At 43.2% G+C, this 15540-nt stretch overlaps 1 protein-coding gene across 1 annotated transcript in view; it reads left to right on the forward strand.

Moving 5' to 3' along the window:
* The window catches only part of LOC144758683 (uncharacterized), an 86674-nt gene that overhangs the window by 54252 nt on the left and 16882 nt on the right, over positions 1-15540 (forward strand). The window contains exon 2 of the mRNA XM_078646442.1: positions 13134-14983. Coding sequence (XP_078502568.1) covers positions 13134-14983 — 1850 coding nt within the window. The remainder of the gene's footprint in view (positions 1-13133; positions 14984-15540) is intronic.

Below are 15540 nucleotides of genomic sequence, written 5' to 3' on the forward strand. Positions count from 1 at the left end.
CCCTGTCACTCACAAAACTAGACAAAGGAATACACAACCTAGGAGAGACAGGCTTGAAAGGTTAGGCAAGCAAATACCTACTTTCTAAAAAGTGGTATTTGCAAACACAGAATATTAAAACCAACTTCACTAAAAGTTGTATTTTTATTATTCTGAGGTCAGGCATACTAAACTCGAATTTCTACCATGTTCTCTGAGTCAGTTAGGATTATAAAATGTAACAATTCTAATAGCCCATTCTGGCCTATGGAGAACAGGTAGCCTTGCAATAGTGATACAACAAAAATGGCTGTAATTCACTATTAGGACATGCCACACACATCAGGGCTTGTCCTACCTTATACTTACAATGCACCCTGCCTACCATAGGGGTGTCTGATATGAAGAAAGGGGAAGGTTTAGGGTCTGGCAAGTGGGTGCACTTGCCCAGTCAGCATGACAGTACCAGACTGCACACAGGCTCTGCAATGGCAGACCTTAGACACATCTTCAAGGCCGCTTCTGTAAGTAGCACAACCAGTGCCTCAAGCCCAACAGCAGCATTTGGAATTACACGCCCTGGGCACACTTAGTACACTAGACTAGGGTCTGATAAGTACACCAAATAGCCAAACATGGAACCACTGATTAATACATTAATTTATAATAGGGAGAGCATATGCACTTTAGCACTGATCAGCAGCGGTAAAGTGCCCAGAGTCATTAAACCAATAAAAGAGGTCAGATAAAATACAGAAGGAAGGCAAAAAGTTCAGGAATGACCCTGAAAAAAGGGCTAAGTCCAACAATCTCTAATGGAACTCTTTCTTCCATCAGTGTCAATGCGAGACACGGCATCTACCTTTCCATTATTTCTTCCCGGCCGATAATTATTACAAAGTCATAATTAGCGACATACAGGGAGGGACCCCCTAAGTTGGCATGGTGTGAGCGTTGTGGCAGACTTCAGAAACTGAAGATTCCGGTGATCGGTAAATACCGTCACCACATGTTTTGCTCTGAGAAGGTAATGTCGCCATGCTTGGAAGGCATCTATGAAAGCAAGGAGTTCTTTATCTAAAATAGTATCAGTTATTTCCACTGGTTGCAATTTTCTAGAGTAATATGCCACCGGATGCAACTGTTCGGTCTCTTAGTGTCTCTGTGAAAGTACCCCTCCGACGACCTGTTCAGAAGCATCAGTCTCCAGGTAAAACGGTTGCGTAGGATCCGCATGCAGCAGAATTGGCGCAGTGGAAAAACTCTTCTTCAGGAACTGAAAAGCATCTTCTGCCTCAGCCGACCATTAAAAAGGTACTCCTTTCCGTAGCAATTTAGTAACTGGAGGTACCTTCAGGGAAAATTCTTGAATGAATCCGCGATCAAAATTTGCAAACCCAATGAAGCTCTGTATTTCTTTCACAGAAGTTGGAGAAGGCCAATTTAAGACCGCCTCAATGTTTTTAACATCCATGGTAAGACCTTCTGGAGCAATTACAAATCCCAAGAAATCCACAGGTTTCACTCCAAAAGCGCATTTTTCAAGTTTTATGTAAAGCTTGCTTTCCTTCAGGCAATGCAAAACTCTTTTGACCTGTTGCTGATCTTCCTCTGATGAGGAATAAATCAAAATGTTGTCGATGTAAACAATCGTGCATTGATCAATGAACTCCTTCAGGACATCATTAATGAAGTACTGGAAGGCTGCAGGAGCGTTGCTCAAACTGTAGGGCATCACTTGGTACTCATATAATCCATACTTTGTTCTGAATGCTGTTTTCCATTCCTCTCCACTTCTCACTCAAATTAAATGGCACTCCCCATGTAAATCTAACTTCATGAAGATTTTTTCATCTTTTAGTTGATCTAGAACATGGGTACTCACAAACTTTCTCTCGGGGACCAAATTTACATTGTGGTTTGTGGCCGAGGGCCGCAGCAGTGGGGGCGGAGTCAGTGGGGGAGGGGGAAGGGGCTAGAACGAAAAAAACTGTGGAACTGTGACCATGAAGTTGAACACAGGCCCCTGCAGCTGACGCGTTCATCCACTGAGCCAACAGACCAGCATACACACACAGCTCTCTTTCTCTCTCTCTCTCTCCCTATCTCTCCCTCCCTCTCTCTGTCTCCCTCTTTCTATATCTCTCGCTCCCTCCTTCCCTCTCTCTCTGTCTTACCTCTCTTTCTCTCTCTGTCTGCCTCCCTCTGTTTCCTTCCCTCTCTCCGTCTCCCTTCATCTGTCTCCCTCTATCTGTGTCCCACTGTCCATCTCCCTCTGTCTCCCTCCCTCCGTCTACCCTCTGTCTGTCTCCATCCCTCTCTCTGTCTCCCTCCCTCAGTCTGTCTCACTCTGTATTTCTGTCTCCCTCCCTCTGTCTGTCTCCATCCCTCTCTCTTTCTCCCTCCCTCTGTCTGTCTCACTCTGTCTTTCTGTCTCCATCCCTCTGTCTGTCTCCCTCCATCTGTCTATCTGTCTGTGTCTGTCTCCCTCTGTCTGTCTCTCTGTCTCCCTCTGTCTCTCTCTGTCTGTCTCTCTCTCTGTCTCTATCGCTGTCTGTCTCAATCGCTGTCTGTCTCTACCTCTATCTGTCTCTGCCTCTGTCTGTCCCTGAATCTGACCCTATCTAGCTCTGTCTGTCCCTGTCTCTATCTGTCCCAGTCTCTCTCTGTCTCTGCCTCTATCTGTCTCTATATGTCTTTATCTGTCTCTATCTCTATCTGTCTCACCTCACCCGGCTCTCACTCCCTGCTGCCCTCCCACCTCACCCGGCTCTCACTCCCTGCTCTGCCCTCCACCTCCCTCACCCGGTCTCTCACTCCCTGCTCTGCCCTCCACCTCCCTCACCCGGGCTCTCACTCCCTGCTCTGCCCTCCACCTCCCTCACCCGGACTCTCACTCCCTGCTCTGCCCTCCACCTCCCTCACCCGGGCTCTCACTCCCTGCTCTGTCCTCCCACCTCACAGGGCTCTCACTCCCTGTTCTGCCCTCCACCTCCCTCACCTGGGCTCTCACTCCCTGCTGCCCTCCACCTCCCTCACACGGTCTCTCACTCCCTGCTCTGCCCTCCACCTCCCTCACCCGGGCTCTCACTCCCTGCTCTGCCCTCCACCTCCCTCACCCGGACTCTCACTCCCTGCTCTGCCCTCCACCTCCCTCACCTGGGCTCTCACTCCCTGCTCTGTCCTCCCACCTCACAGGGCTCTCACTCCCTGTTCTGCCCTCCACCTCCCTCACCCGGGCTCTCACTCCCTGCTGCCCTCCACCTGCCTCACCCGGGCTCTCACTCCCTGCTCTGCCCTCCACCTCCCTCACCCGGACTCTCACTCCCTGCTCTGCCCTCCACCTCCCTCACCCGGGCTCTCACTCCCTGCTCTGCTCTGCTGTCCTCCCCCCTCCCACCCCCTCTCCCCTGTGTGTCAGCCTGGCTGACACAGCCTCCCGGGCACGCCAGTACTTCACACGTCTTTAAACGACCATTTGTTTGTTAATGAGGCTTTGTTCACCTCTTAGTGCCCCTGCAGCTTCACTCTTGACTGTTACTAATCACCACAGGGTATGGGATCCCAAGCAGCAAGGCCAAACCCTGCCTTATATATATCACAAAAATGTTGCCAGCGCTGCTAATCCTAATTCGTAGATTATTTGTCTGACTCACACACGAATAGAACACTATGTGAGAAGTGTTTGATCTTTAGAATAAATCTTTTAGATTAGCATTTTCATTTCAAAACTTCATTTTTCATTTAGTTTTTTACATTTAAATATTTCAACAAAGCATTTAAAAAACATAACGAGAACACAAACATTTACTGATTATTATTGCTCCTCCCTTTCAGACTCATTCATAGACACTATCCCTAAAGATCTTTTTCATACATACTACACACATTCATCCTCCTAACACACTAATACCAAAAAGCTGTATTTTTTACAATTTATATACAGTTTATGCAATTAAACCATAGAATCACATTAGAAAACATAAATCACTATGATAACAATATTATTGGATTTTCTTATGGTTTCAATATGACAAAGTCAGGACCTTGCCATATGACTTAGTCATATTGAAACCATAAGAAAATCCAATGACTGGTTATTGGGCCGGAAGATACATTTGTACCCTCAACAGCCCTAACTGCCTCACTTCTCTCTTTAGGTAATGCCTCAGACCAATTTTCGAGGCATATTTGAGGTCACAAAAGTTCCCCGTAGCACCGGAGTCCAGCATCACGGCCACTCCTGAAAGAACTCGGTCTTGAAATCTTAGGGTCCTCGTCAGAATAAGGTGTGGAGCGGAAGATTGTAGAATATTGGCCACCTGATGAGAAATTGGAGTTGTATCCTTGTTAGCAACCTCCAGCCCAACTCCTTCTACTAGTGGTGCAAAGAGTTTTCCCTCTTGAAGGTTTTTGGCTTCTTGGGACATTTCTTTACAAAATGTTCACTGATACCACAATAAAGCCATAGATTATTCTGTCAACGCTTTGCTTTCTCTTCTTTGGAAAGGGGGCCTCTAATAGTTCCAATTTGCATAGGTTTGACTGCATGTTCTTTATCACCAGATTTAACAACCTCTGTGCTGACCCGGTCAAAGCGTGGTATACTGGGCCGAAATTTGCATTGTCTTTCACCCCTTCTTTCCGTTTGTCGATAGTCTATCTCAAAAATGAAATCAATCAAAGCTGAAACTTCTGTAGGGCGATTTGGGATCTGTGACACCGTATCCTTTAAGTCATCTTTCTTACCCCAGTAGAACAAGGCTGCCCTTTTGGCCTCCGGCCATTCAGTTTCTACAACAAGTTGGTTAAATTGGGCCAGGTAAGTGACACGCTCTCGATTCCCTTGCCTCTACTCCAGTAATTCATTATCCGACTATCAAAAATTCACAAAAACACTTTCTTGAATTCCTCGAAGTTATATAAAATTGGGGAGTCTTGGGTGACCAGGGGCATTGACCATGAAGCTGCGTCTCCATTGAGATACGACTAGATGGAAGCTCTACAAGATTGTGCATCTGGGAAGACAGTGGGTCGACACATGAAGTACAATGAGCACTGAGTTAAGAAATGTGGGCCTTCATTTAAAATTTGATTACCATATTTTTCTCCCTGACTCCTATCAACTCTTGTTGAATCTCCTTAAGAATATTTCCAATTTTTTTTTAATTGAACCCTTTAGCCATTGTGCTCAGGTGAGTATTGGCGTGAGCCCTTCACTCTGTTAAGGGTCGTGGATACTCACAGTGCCAACACTCCCAGGAGCAGAACTATGAGATTTTCCAAATTCGGAGCAGAACTATGAGATTTTCCAAAGTCCACCACTGGTTTTCCCACAGCCACCAACTGAAGAGTGTACTAGTAGCTGTGTGAACACAGCCGGGAAAAAGGGGAATGGGACAGAGAAGAGACTGCCTGACCTTCTGGCTCTTCCACTCTACTTCTTACTTTCTGCCGTACTCCGTTTTTTGCCTTTCTTACTCCCTCTCTCTCTTCAAGCATGAGTGGAAATCGATGTAACAGAAAAGCACACCATTACTAATTTCCTTCAATTCCTCCTCCACTTTCTTACTCTCTCACTTTCTCTCTCTCTCTCTCTCTCTCTCTCTCTCTCTCTCTCTCTCTCTATATATATATATATATATATATATATATATATATATATATATATATATTTGAACAAGATGCCTGGGCATGAGAGGCACACTGCAGGGCTCTCCCCTCCGGGTTGAAATGTCTCAGCGTGCTTCTGCACGTTGCAAAGAGTAATGTGCCCGACGCGTTTCTGGGGGACTCCACCCCGGTCATCAGGGGCTGCTTCCAGTCAAATCTCAATGTACTTCACGTGATTTATGGACATTTTCTATCAGGCAAATCCATAGGCAACCATGTAGCCTTGTAGTTGGAATTATGGGATTTGTAGTCCGTGGTGAAAAGTACACGTTGATAATCTTGGGTGCATGATGCTTCAATTTGATACCTTGAGTAGGCTTGCTTTTTGTGTTTCAGCACGCTGATTATTAGCATGACGAGTCCTGCGCTCCTTCACCGCCAAGAAGTTTGGATGCTTCAAGCTTCATCCCGCCGCTCCTCCTTTCAGAACAGCAGGCGATGGTGCCCTCTCCACGGCCAGGCTGCCGCGTGAAAATATTTGAACAAGATGCCTGTGGCATGAGAGGCACACTGCAGGGCTCTCCCCTCCGGGTTGAAATGTCTCAGCGTGCTTCTGCACGTTGCAAAGAGTAATGTGCCCGACGCGTTTCTGGGGGACTCCACCCCCGTCATCAGGGGCTGCTTCCAGTCAAATCTCAATGTACTTCACGTGATTTATGGACATTTTCTATCAGGCAAATCCATAGGCAACCATGTAGCCTTGTAGTTGGAATTATGGGATTTGTAGTCCGTGGTGAAAAGTACACGTTGATAATCTTGGGTGCATGATGCTTCAATTTGATACCTTGAGTAGGCTTGCTTTTTGTGTTTCAGCACGCTGATTATTAGCATGACGAGTCCTGCGCTCCTTCACAGCCAAGAAGTTTGGATGCTTCAAGCTTCATCCCGCCGCTCCTCCTTTCAGAACAGCAGGCGATGGTGCCCTCTCCACGGCCAGGCTGCCGCGTGAAAATATTTGAACAAGATGCCTGTGGCATGAGAGGCACACTGCAGGGCTCTCCCCTCCGGGTTGAAATGTCTCAGCGTGCTTCTGCACGTTGCAAAGAGTAATGTGCCGACGCGTTTCTGGGGGACTCCACCCCCGTCATCAGGGGCTGCTTCCAGTCAAATCTCAATGTACTTCACGTGATTTATGGCCATTTTCTATCAGGCAAATCCATAGGCAACCATGTAGCCTTGTAGTTGGAATTATGGGATTTGTAGTCCGTGGTGAAAAGTACACGTTGATAATCTTGGGTGCATGATGCTTCAATAGTGTGCCTCTCATGCCACAGGCCCACAAGCGTAGCAGCGCTACGGTCCTGCACTCCCCTTGAGAAACTCCAAAAATGATTCAGTATCAAGTGCGCTCTTCCAAATTCATTTGTTTATTTCAAAGCAGCAACGTGATGAAACAATGAAAACAGCCCAACGCGTTTCGGCGAGACAACTCGCCTTGGTCACGGGTAGTTTCAAAACAGTGAACGAACATTAAATAAAGTTTCACGTGATTAAGTGTAATGAAAATCAAAAAGGGACTCAAAACATTGCAACACATAGCGTGGCCATCTTGGAACGGAGTGTGTTTCTCATAAATCAGATAGTCCACAGAAAAATAAATCTCTGCCTTATGCCTTCCAAATAATCATCTGAAAGCATCAGTTTGAAATTACTCAACTTAATGCAAGTAAGTGCGTTTCTAATACTCAATAATTTCATTGTTGCTAGAAACCAGTATTGTCAAATAATATAAACACAATATAGACATAATACCCCCAGTTATTCAACAAAGTCATTCTGACATTCGAAAGCAATTCATTACAAATTAAATCCTGGGTAAGTATTACATTTTAAACTTATACATCATTGAATTGTAAATTTAAAATTTAAAATTTTAAATTAAGCATTTCTAGGTTTTGCAATACAGCCCATGTGGGCTTATTTTACTTGCAAACATACTGGTCGCAGTTGTAAACAGTTGTCAATCGGAACAACTCATAGTAGTGATGATCATAATTCCACAAGCGAGTTTCACTTGCCCTCTCAAACCGCACTAGATAAATGTCTACATGATTTCAAAAAGTCTCAAGTGAGTGGTATATACAGTGCATAAACTCAGACCGCTCCAGGTATAAATATCTCAGTAGAATTTCTTCCTGTGCACCATTAACCTTTCAATACCTACAAGTGAGACATAAAAGACAGAAAAAGTGGACTAATCAAAATACTGATGAATTAAAGCATACCAAGCTGCCACCATCATTGTAATGAGTCACAAACTAAGTGAATTGAACAGTGAAACATACAATAAAAAATTATTGGTTAAAATCACAGACTGCGCTATGAAGACTAAGGGTCCTATTACATATCTCAGTGGGTAAGGCCACGATCAGCTACTGAGGAACTCAGCATATACAGGTTGCCTGTACCCTAATCCCCCAGGTGCCATTTCATCTCTTCTTCAGAGTTCAGGCCTCTGGGTATTAGGGTATCGAGCTCCAGAATGTACCTGTTCTCCATTTGTCTTAACTTGCGAATTTTATCGCCACCTCTTTTCATGTCAGGCAGTTTGTCGATTACAAAGAATTTCAACAGATTCCTGTTGCTTTTGTGAAATTCTTCGAAATGACGTGCAATTGGTGAGGTTTGGTCTTTATTCTCAACAGATCTCATGTGTTCTAAAACACGTTTTTTTGCAGGGAACATTGTGCTCCCCACATATTTTTTAGCACATGGGCACGTCAAGACGTACACACAGTACTCTGAAAGACATGTAAGATGTTTATTAATGATCTTTTCAGTTGCTTCGACAGGGAAGAAGACTCTCTTAATGTTGTGACTATGCCTACAGGCTTTGCATTTCATGCAGGTGTAAAAACCTTTGATGTCACTCGTTTTCGTTACAGTCAGACTTACTTCATTCTTACTTAGCCTGTCCTTCAGAGAATGAGCTTTCCTGTAAGTTACCTTAGGATTTTCAGGCAACACCTCATTCAAGGTAGGTTCAGTTTTCAACACATTCCAATGACATTTGAAAATGTTTAACACTTGCCATGATTTGGAATGGTAAGTAGAGATGAATCTAACTACCTCTTTGGTATTCCCAGGTTTTAAGACTTCACTGGAAACTAACAGAGATTGGTGACTAATTTCACTGGCCTTTTTCCGTGCAGCTTCTATGATTGAAGGTTGATACCCTCTGTCAATAAAGCGTTTTCCCATGCATACACTCTCAACCACAAAGTCCTCTTCAGTGCTACAATTTCTCCGAGCCCGGAGAAATTCACCAAAGGGAATACTTTTGATCAGGGCTCTCAGGTGTCCACTTTCCGCGTGTAGTAAGGTGTTCCCCGCAGTTTCTTTGCGGTATAGACTGGTGACTAACTTCTTTTCTGACACCTTCACATGCAGATCCAAAAACACCATACTCTGAGTATCCATGTGGCCTTCCAATTTGATGTTCTGGTCATTATTGTTAAGGCCCACAACGAAACTTTCTGCTTCGCTTTGTGTGCCCTCCCATATAATGAACAGATCATCGATGTATCGTAGCCATAGTTTCACATGGCTACGGTACATCTCGTGAGTCTTCTCCACTTGCTGCTCCCAGCTTGCCATGAACAAATTCGCAAAGCTGGGAGCAAAACAAGTTCCCATCGCCGTCCCTTGTCGTTGTTTGTAATAAACATCATCGAAGACAAAGAAGTTATTTTCCAAACAAAATCTCATCATCTGAACAATCATATCAGAATGCTTTAGATAAGAGATTGATCTGGAACTCAAAAATTTCCGACAAGCTTTTATGCCGTCCTCATGCTTAATGGACGTGTACAGACTGCACACGTCTAACGTAATTAGTAGGTAACCTTCCTTCCACTCGAAATTGGAGACTTTATTAATAAAGTCTCTACTGTCCCTGAGATATGAGGGAACATTCTCAACAAAGGATCTCAAAAAGAAATCGATATATCTCGATGTATTCTCCAAAAGAGACCCAATCGAGGATACTATTGGCCTCCCAGGAGGAGTTACTGGGTCTTTGTGTAACTTAGGTAGTAGGTATAGGACAGCTACTCTTGGGTTCCGATTTAGTAAGAAGGAGTACTCATCCCATTCAATGATGCCACTTTCACGCCAATTTTTCAGCATTTCATAATAGGCAATATTACTTTGTTCAATCGCCTGTAAGGAGGAAACTTCATAACATTCCTTTACATTTAATTGCTTCATGCCCTCATTGATATAATTACCAGCATCCATTAATACCACGTTCCCCCCTTTGCCCGATTGTCGAATAACAATAGAGGGGTCGTTTTCCAGGGACTTAATAGCTGATCTTTCTGCTTTAGTTAAGTTATCATTAGACCAACACTTTCTTTTAGCAAGATCCTTAAAATCATTTATGACCAATGTCTCAAAGGTATCAATGCTGCAAGCAGGTAATGTCGGATTGAATGTAGATTTGGATTTGAAATGATTCGGACAATTCAGATCCGTTCTATAACCCAGCGATGCTGCGTCATTGGGAGTGTTATCTGGAGTACCAAACTCTAAGTCTCTCATGGCAATTAATGTTTCTACTTGCACGTCATTTCGAAGAATTTCACAAAAGCAACAGGAATCTGTTGAAATTCTTTGTAATCGACAAACTGCCTGACATGAAAAGAGGTGGCGATAAAATTTGCAAGTTAAGTCAAATAGAGAACAGGTACATTCTGGAGCTCGATACCCTAATACCCAGAGGCCTGAACTCTGAAGAAGAGATGAAATGGCACCTGGGGGATTAGGGTACAGGCAACCTGTATATGCTGAGTTCCTCAGTAGCTGATCGTGGCCTTACCCACTGAGATATGTAATAGGACCCTTAGTCTTCATAGCGCAGTCTGTGATTTTAACCAATAATTTTTTATTGTATGTTTCACTGTTCAATTCACTTAGTTTGTGACTCATTACAATGATGGTGGCAGCTTGGTATGCTTTAATTCATCAGTATTTTGATTAGTCCACTTTTTCTGTCTTTTATGTCTCACTTGTAGGTATTGAAAGGTTAATGGTGCACAGGAAGAAATTCTACTGAGATATTTATACCTGGAGCGGTCTGAGTTTATGCACTGTATATACCACTCACTTGAGACTTTTTGAAATAATGTAGACATTTATCTAGTGCGGTTTGAGAGGGCAAGTGAAACTCGCTTGTGGAATTATGATCATCACTACTATGAGTTGTTCCGATTGACAACTGTTTACAACTGCGACCAGTATGTTTGCAAGTAAAATAAGCCCACATGGGCTGTATTGCAAAACCTAGAAATGCTTAATTTAAAATTTTAAATTTTAAATTTACAATTCAATAATGTATAAGTTTAAAATGTAATACTTACCCAGGATTTAATTTGTAATGAATTGCTTTCGAATGTCAGAATGACTTTGTTGAATAACTGGGGGTATTATGTCTATATTGTGTTTATATTATTTGACAATACTGGTTTCTAGCAACAATGAAATGATTGAGTATTAGAAACGCACTTACTTGCATTAAGTTGAGTAATTTCAAACTGATGCTTTAAGATGATTATTTGGAAGGCATAAGGCAGAGATTTATTTTTCTGTGGACTATCTGATTTATGAGAAACACACTCCGTTCCAAGATGGCCATGCTATGTGTTGCAATGTTTTGAGTCCCCTTTTGATTTTCATTACACTTAATCACGTGAAACTTTATTTAATGTTCGTTCACTGTTTTGAAACTACCCGTGACCAAGGCGAGTTGTCTCGCCGAAACGCGTTGGGCTGTTTTCATTGTTTCATCACGTTGCTGCTTTGAAATAAACAAATGAATTTGGAAGAGCGCACTTGATACTGAATCATTTTTGGAGTTTCTCAAGGGGAGTGCAGGACCGTAGCGCTGCTACGCTTGTGGACCTGAATATTTGTAACAGGGTTGCCTTTGCCCCTGAGCTGCACCGCTGTCTGGGTGTCCCGGCGCCGCGAAGGATGTGAACCTGAATATTTTGAACAACCGCCGGTTGACCACGTTTTCCCCTTTTTTGATGCCATAGACACAGGAACTGTCTATTCCGCTGCACGACTTGGTGACGGACTGGAGATTTAACACGGCTCTTTGTGGACCTGGGAGGTACGAGGCAGTCACGCCGGTGGTTTCCCGGAGCTCCGTGAGGGTGAGTCGTGTTCAATTAAATTTCCGGGGCTGTTTGCTACAAGGCGGCGAAATTCGTTCGTTCGTTTATTTTGGACATACTCGCCTGGTTTGCGTCACTGCAAAGGGCGCGGGTGTTCCTGTGTACTAGTCGGAACATTTCCGAATTGGCAATTAAGACTGTGAACGTGACTTTCCTACGCCCGTTTTCCAGCAGAATTACATTCTGGAATAAGAGTGCGAGGGTCCTTGAGAAACAAGTAGTGATTTCACTAATTACTGTGCGCAATTCTTCCAGATACAAGTAACTAAAAAACTTACGCAGGCAGGAGGGGGGATCCCCACGTGAACATTAACAATGGATGAGGATGCAGAGGCGCGCAGAAGACTAAGGGCCCAATCTATGTTTGTACAAACCGCAAAGGGCTCTGGTGGTAATGAGCCGATATCATCTGGCAAGATAACGACAAATAAATATCAGAAATTGGAGAAGTTAATAAGGAAAGAAATATCACGATGGTGGGAAGCCATCACCCTAGAAAAATATCAGGAAGAAAAAAGAATTCCAAGAGGATTGCGAATATTAATCGCTCCTTCGCATGAAGAACCAGATATGGAATTGGCGGAGGAATGGGCCGAAAATTTAATGGACTGTTCACACCGCATGCTCTCTATCCTAATTAAACATGCCTGGAAAGATAGAATGTCGTTGCTGAAACTAATTGCGGAATTAAAGGATGAGTTGATGAGGGAGGATACAGCGGAGAATTTCACAAAGAAAATGGATGAAATAAACAAAAGAATGACCAAACATGAGGATGACATTATCGCCAAAAAAGAGAGAAAGTTTTTTAAAGATAAAATCGATTATCAAGAAGGCCGTATTTTCACCTTTGGCCGCAAATACGATAACCTTCAAAGAAAAGGAGTGCAAGGAGATATAGATGCGGCAAGCGCTGTGGCAACAGTCTCAGAGGAAGAAGCAATAGAGAGTGATGTATCAGAGGATGGTCGGCAAGTGGCACTCAAACCAGGCCCCAAAAATTTAAATAAGGCTTCAAATTTTTGGGTGGAGTTCAAAATGATGAATCAGACTGCGCAACAACAAAATTGGCAAGCAGACAGGGGCCGGGGACAAGGAAGGGGATACCGAGGAAAAGGCAGAGGAAGAGGCAATCCTGGAGGAAATACACCAAAAAACAACAACCAGTCAGGAGGGGTGGCTGGAACAAGCGGAAGCACGACAACCCCAGTTGGAGTGGAAACACGGGGTCAAAAGAAAATACGAGGAAAATAAATCAACGTAACGTGGTAAATCTTTCCTCTCATATTTTGTCTAAAATAGAACATGATGTATTGCAATTTGGCCTCTCTTTCTGCCCTTCGGCAAACTTTAATTATTCCCAGGAACGAGTAAACTTGTTCAAATTTACTAGAAAACTGCGGCTGCAAAAATGGAATAAACTTAAGGTAAAAAATACAGCCAACATTGCTCCTAGTGTTACACCAGCTAAAGAGACCATTGAGGAAGTAGAAACATTAATTGCCATGAGAGACTTAGAGTTTGGTACTCCAGATAACACTCCCAATGACGCAGCATCGCTGGGTTATAGAACGGATCTGAATTGTCCGAATCATTTCAAATCCAAATCTACATTCAATCCGACATTACCTGCTTGCAGCATTGATACCTTTGAGACATTGGTCATAAATGATTTTAAGGATCTTGCTAAAAGAAAGTGTTGGTCTAATGATAACTTAACTAAAGCAGAAAGATCAGCTATTAAGTCCCTGGAAAACGACCCCTCTATTGTTATTCGACAATCGGACAAAGGGGGGAACGTGGTATTAATGGATGCTGGTAATTATATCAATGAGGGCATGAAGCAATTAAATGTAAAGGAATGTTATGAAGTTTCCTCCTTACAGGCGATTGAACAAAGTAATATTGCCTATTATGAAATGCTGAAAAATTGGCGTGAAAGTGGCATCATTGAATGGGATGAGTACTCCTTCTTACTAAATCGGAACCCAAGAGTAGCTGTCCTATACCTACTACCTAAGTTACACAAAGACCCAGTAACTCCTCCTGGGAGGCCAATAGTATCCTCGATTGGGTCTCTTTTGGAGAATACATTGAGATATATTGATTTCTTTTTGAGATCCTTTGTTGAGAATGTTCCCTCATATCTCAGGGACAGTAGAGACTTTATTAATAAAGTCTCCAATTTCGAGTGGAAGGAAGGTTACCTACTAATTACGTTAGACGTGTGCAGTCTGTACACGTCCATTAAGCATGAGGACGGCATAAAAGCTTGTCGGAAATTTTTGAGTTCCAGATCAATCTCTTATCTAAAGCATTCTGATATGATTGTTCAGATGATGAGATTTTGTTTGGAAAATAACTTCTTTGTCTTCGATGATGTTTATTACAAACAACGACAAGGGACGGCGATGGGAACTTGTTTTGCTCCCAGCTTTGCGAATTTGTTCATGGCAAGCTGGGAGCAGCAAGTGGAGAAGACTCACGAGATGTACCGTAGCCTTGTGAAACTATGGCTACGATACATCGATGATCTGTTCATTATATGGGAGGGCACACAAAGCGAAGCAGAAAGTTTCGTTGTGGGCCTTAACAATAATGACCAGAACATCAAATTGGAAGGCCACATGGATACTCAGAGTATGGTGTTTTTGGATCTGCATGTGAAGGTGTCAGAAAAGAAGTTAGTCACCAGTCTATACCGCAAAGAAACTGCGGGGAACACCTTACTACACGCGGAAAGTGGACACCCGAGAGCCCTGATCAAAAGTATTCCCTTTGGTGAATTTCTCCGGGCTCGGAGAAATTGTAGCACTGAAGAGGACTTTGTGGTTGAGAGTGTATGCATGGGAAAACGCTTTATTGACAGAGGGTATCAACCTTCAATCATAGAAGCTGCACGGAAAAAGGCCAGTGAAATTAGTCACCAATCTCTGTTAGTTTCCAGTGAAGTCTTGAAACCTGGGAATACCAAAGAGGTAGTTAGATTCATCTCTACTTACCATTCCAAATCATGGCAAGTGTTAAACATTTTCAAATGTCATTGGAATGTGTTGAAAACTGAACCTACCTTGAATGAGGTGTTGCCTGAAAATCCTAAGGTAACTTACAGGAAAGCTCATTCTCTGAAGGACAGGCTAAGTAAGAATGAAGTAAGTCTGACTGTAACGAAAACGAGTGACATCAAAGGTTTTTACACCTGCATGAAATGCAAAGCCTGTAGGCATAGTCACAACATTAAGAGAGTCTTCTTCTCTGTCGAAGCAACTGAAAAGATAATCAATAAACATCTTACATGTCTTTCAGAGTACTGTGTGTACGTCTTGACGTGCCCATGTGCTAAAAAATATGTGGGGAGCACAATGTTCCCTGCAAAAAAACGTGTTTTAGAACACATGAGATCTGTTGAGAATAAAGACCAAACCTCACCAATTGCACGTCATTTCGAAGAATTTCACAAAAGCAACAGGAATCTGTTGAAATTCTTTGTAATCGACAAACTGCCTGACATGAAAAGAGGTGGCGATAAAATTCGCAAGTTAAGACAAATGGAGAACAGGTACATTCTGGAGCTCGATACCCTAATACCCAGAGGCCTGAACTCTGAAGAAGAGATGAAATGGCACCTGGGGGATTAGGGTACAGGCAACCTGTATATGCTGAGTTCCTCAGTAGCTGATCGTGGCCTTACCCACTGAGATATGTAATA

Source organism: Lissotriton helveticus, chromosome 1_1, assembly GCF_964261635.1.
Source record: "Lissotriton helveticus chromosome 1_1, aLisHel1.1, whole genome shotgun sequence".
NCBI lineage: Eukaryota > Metazoa > Chordata > Amphibia > Caudata > Salamandridae > Lissotriton > Lissotriton helveticus.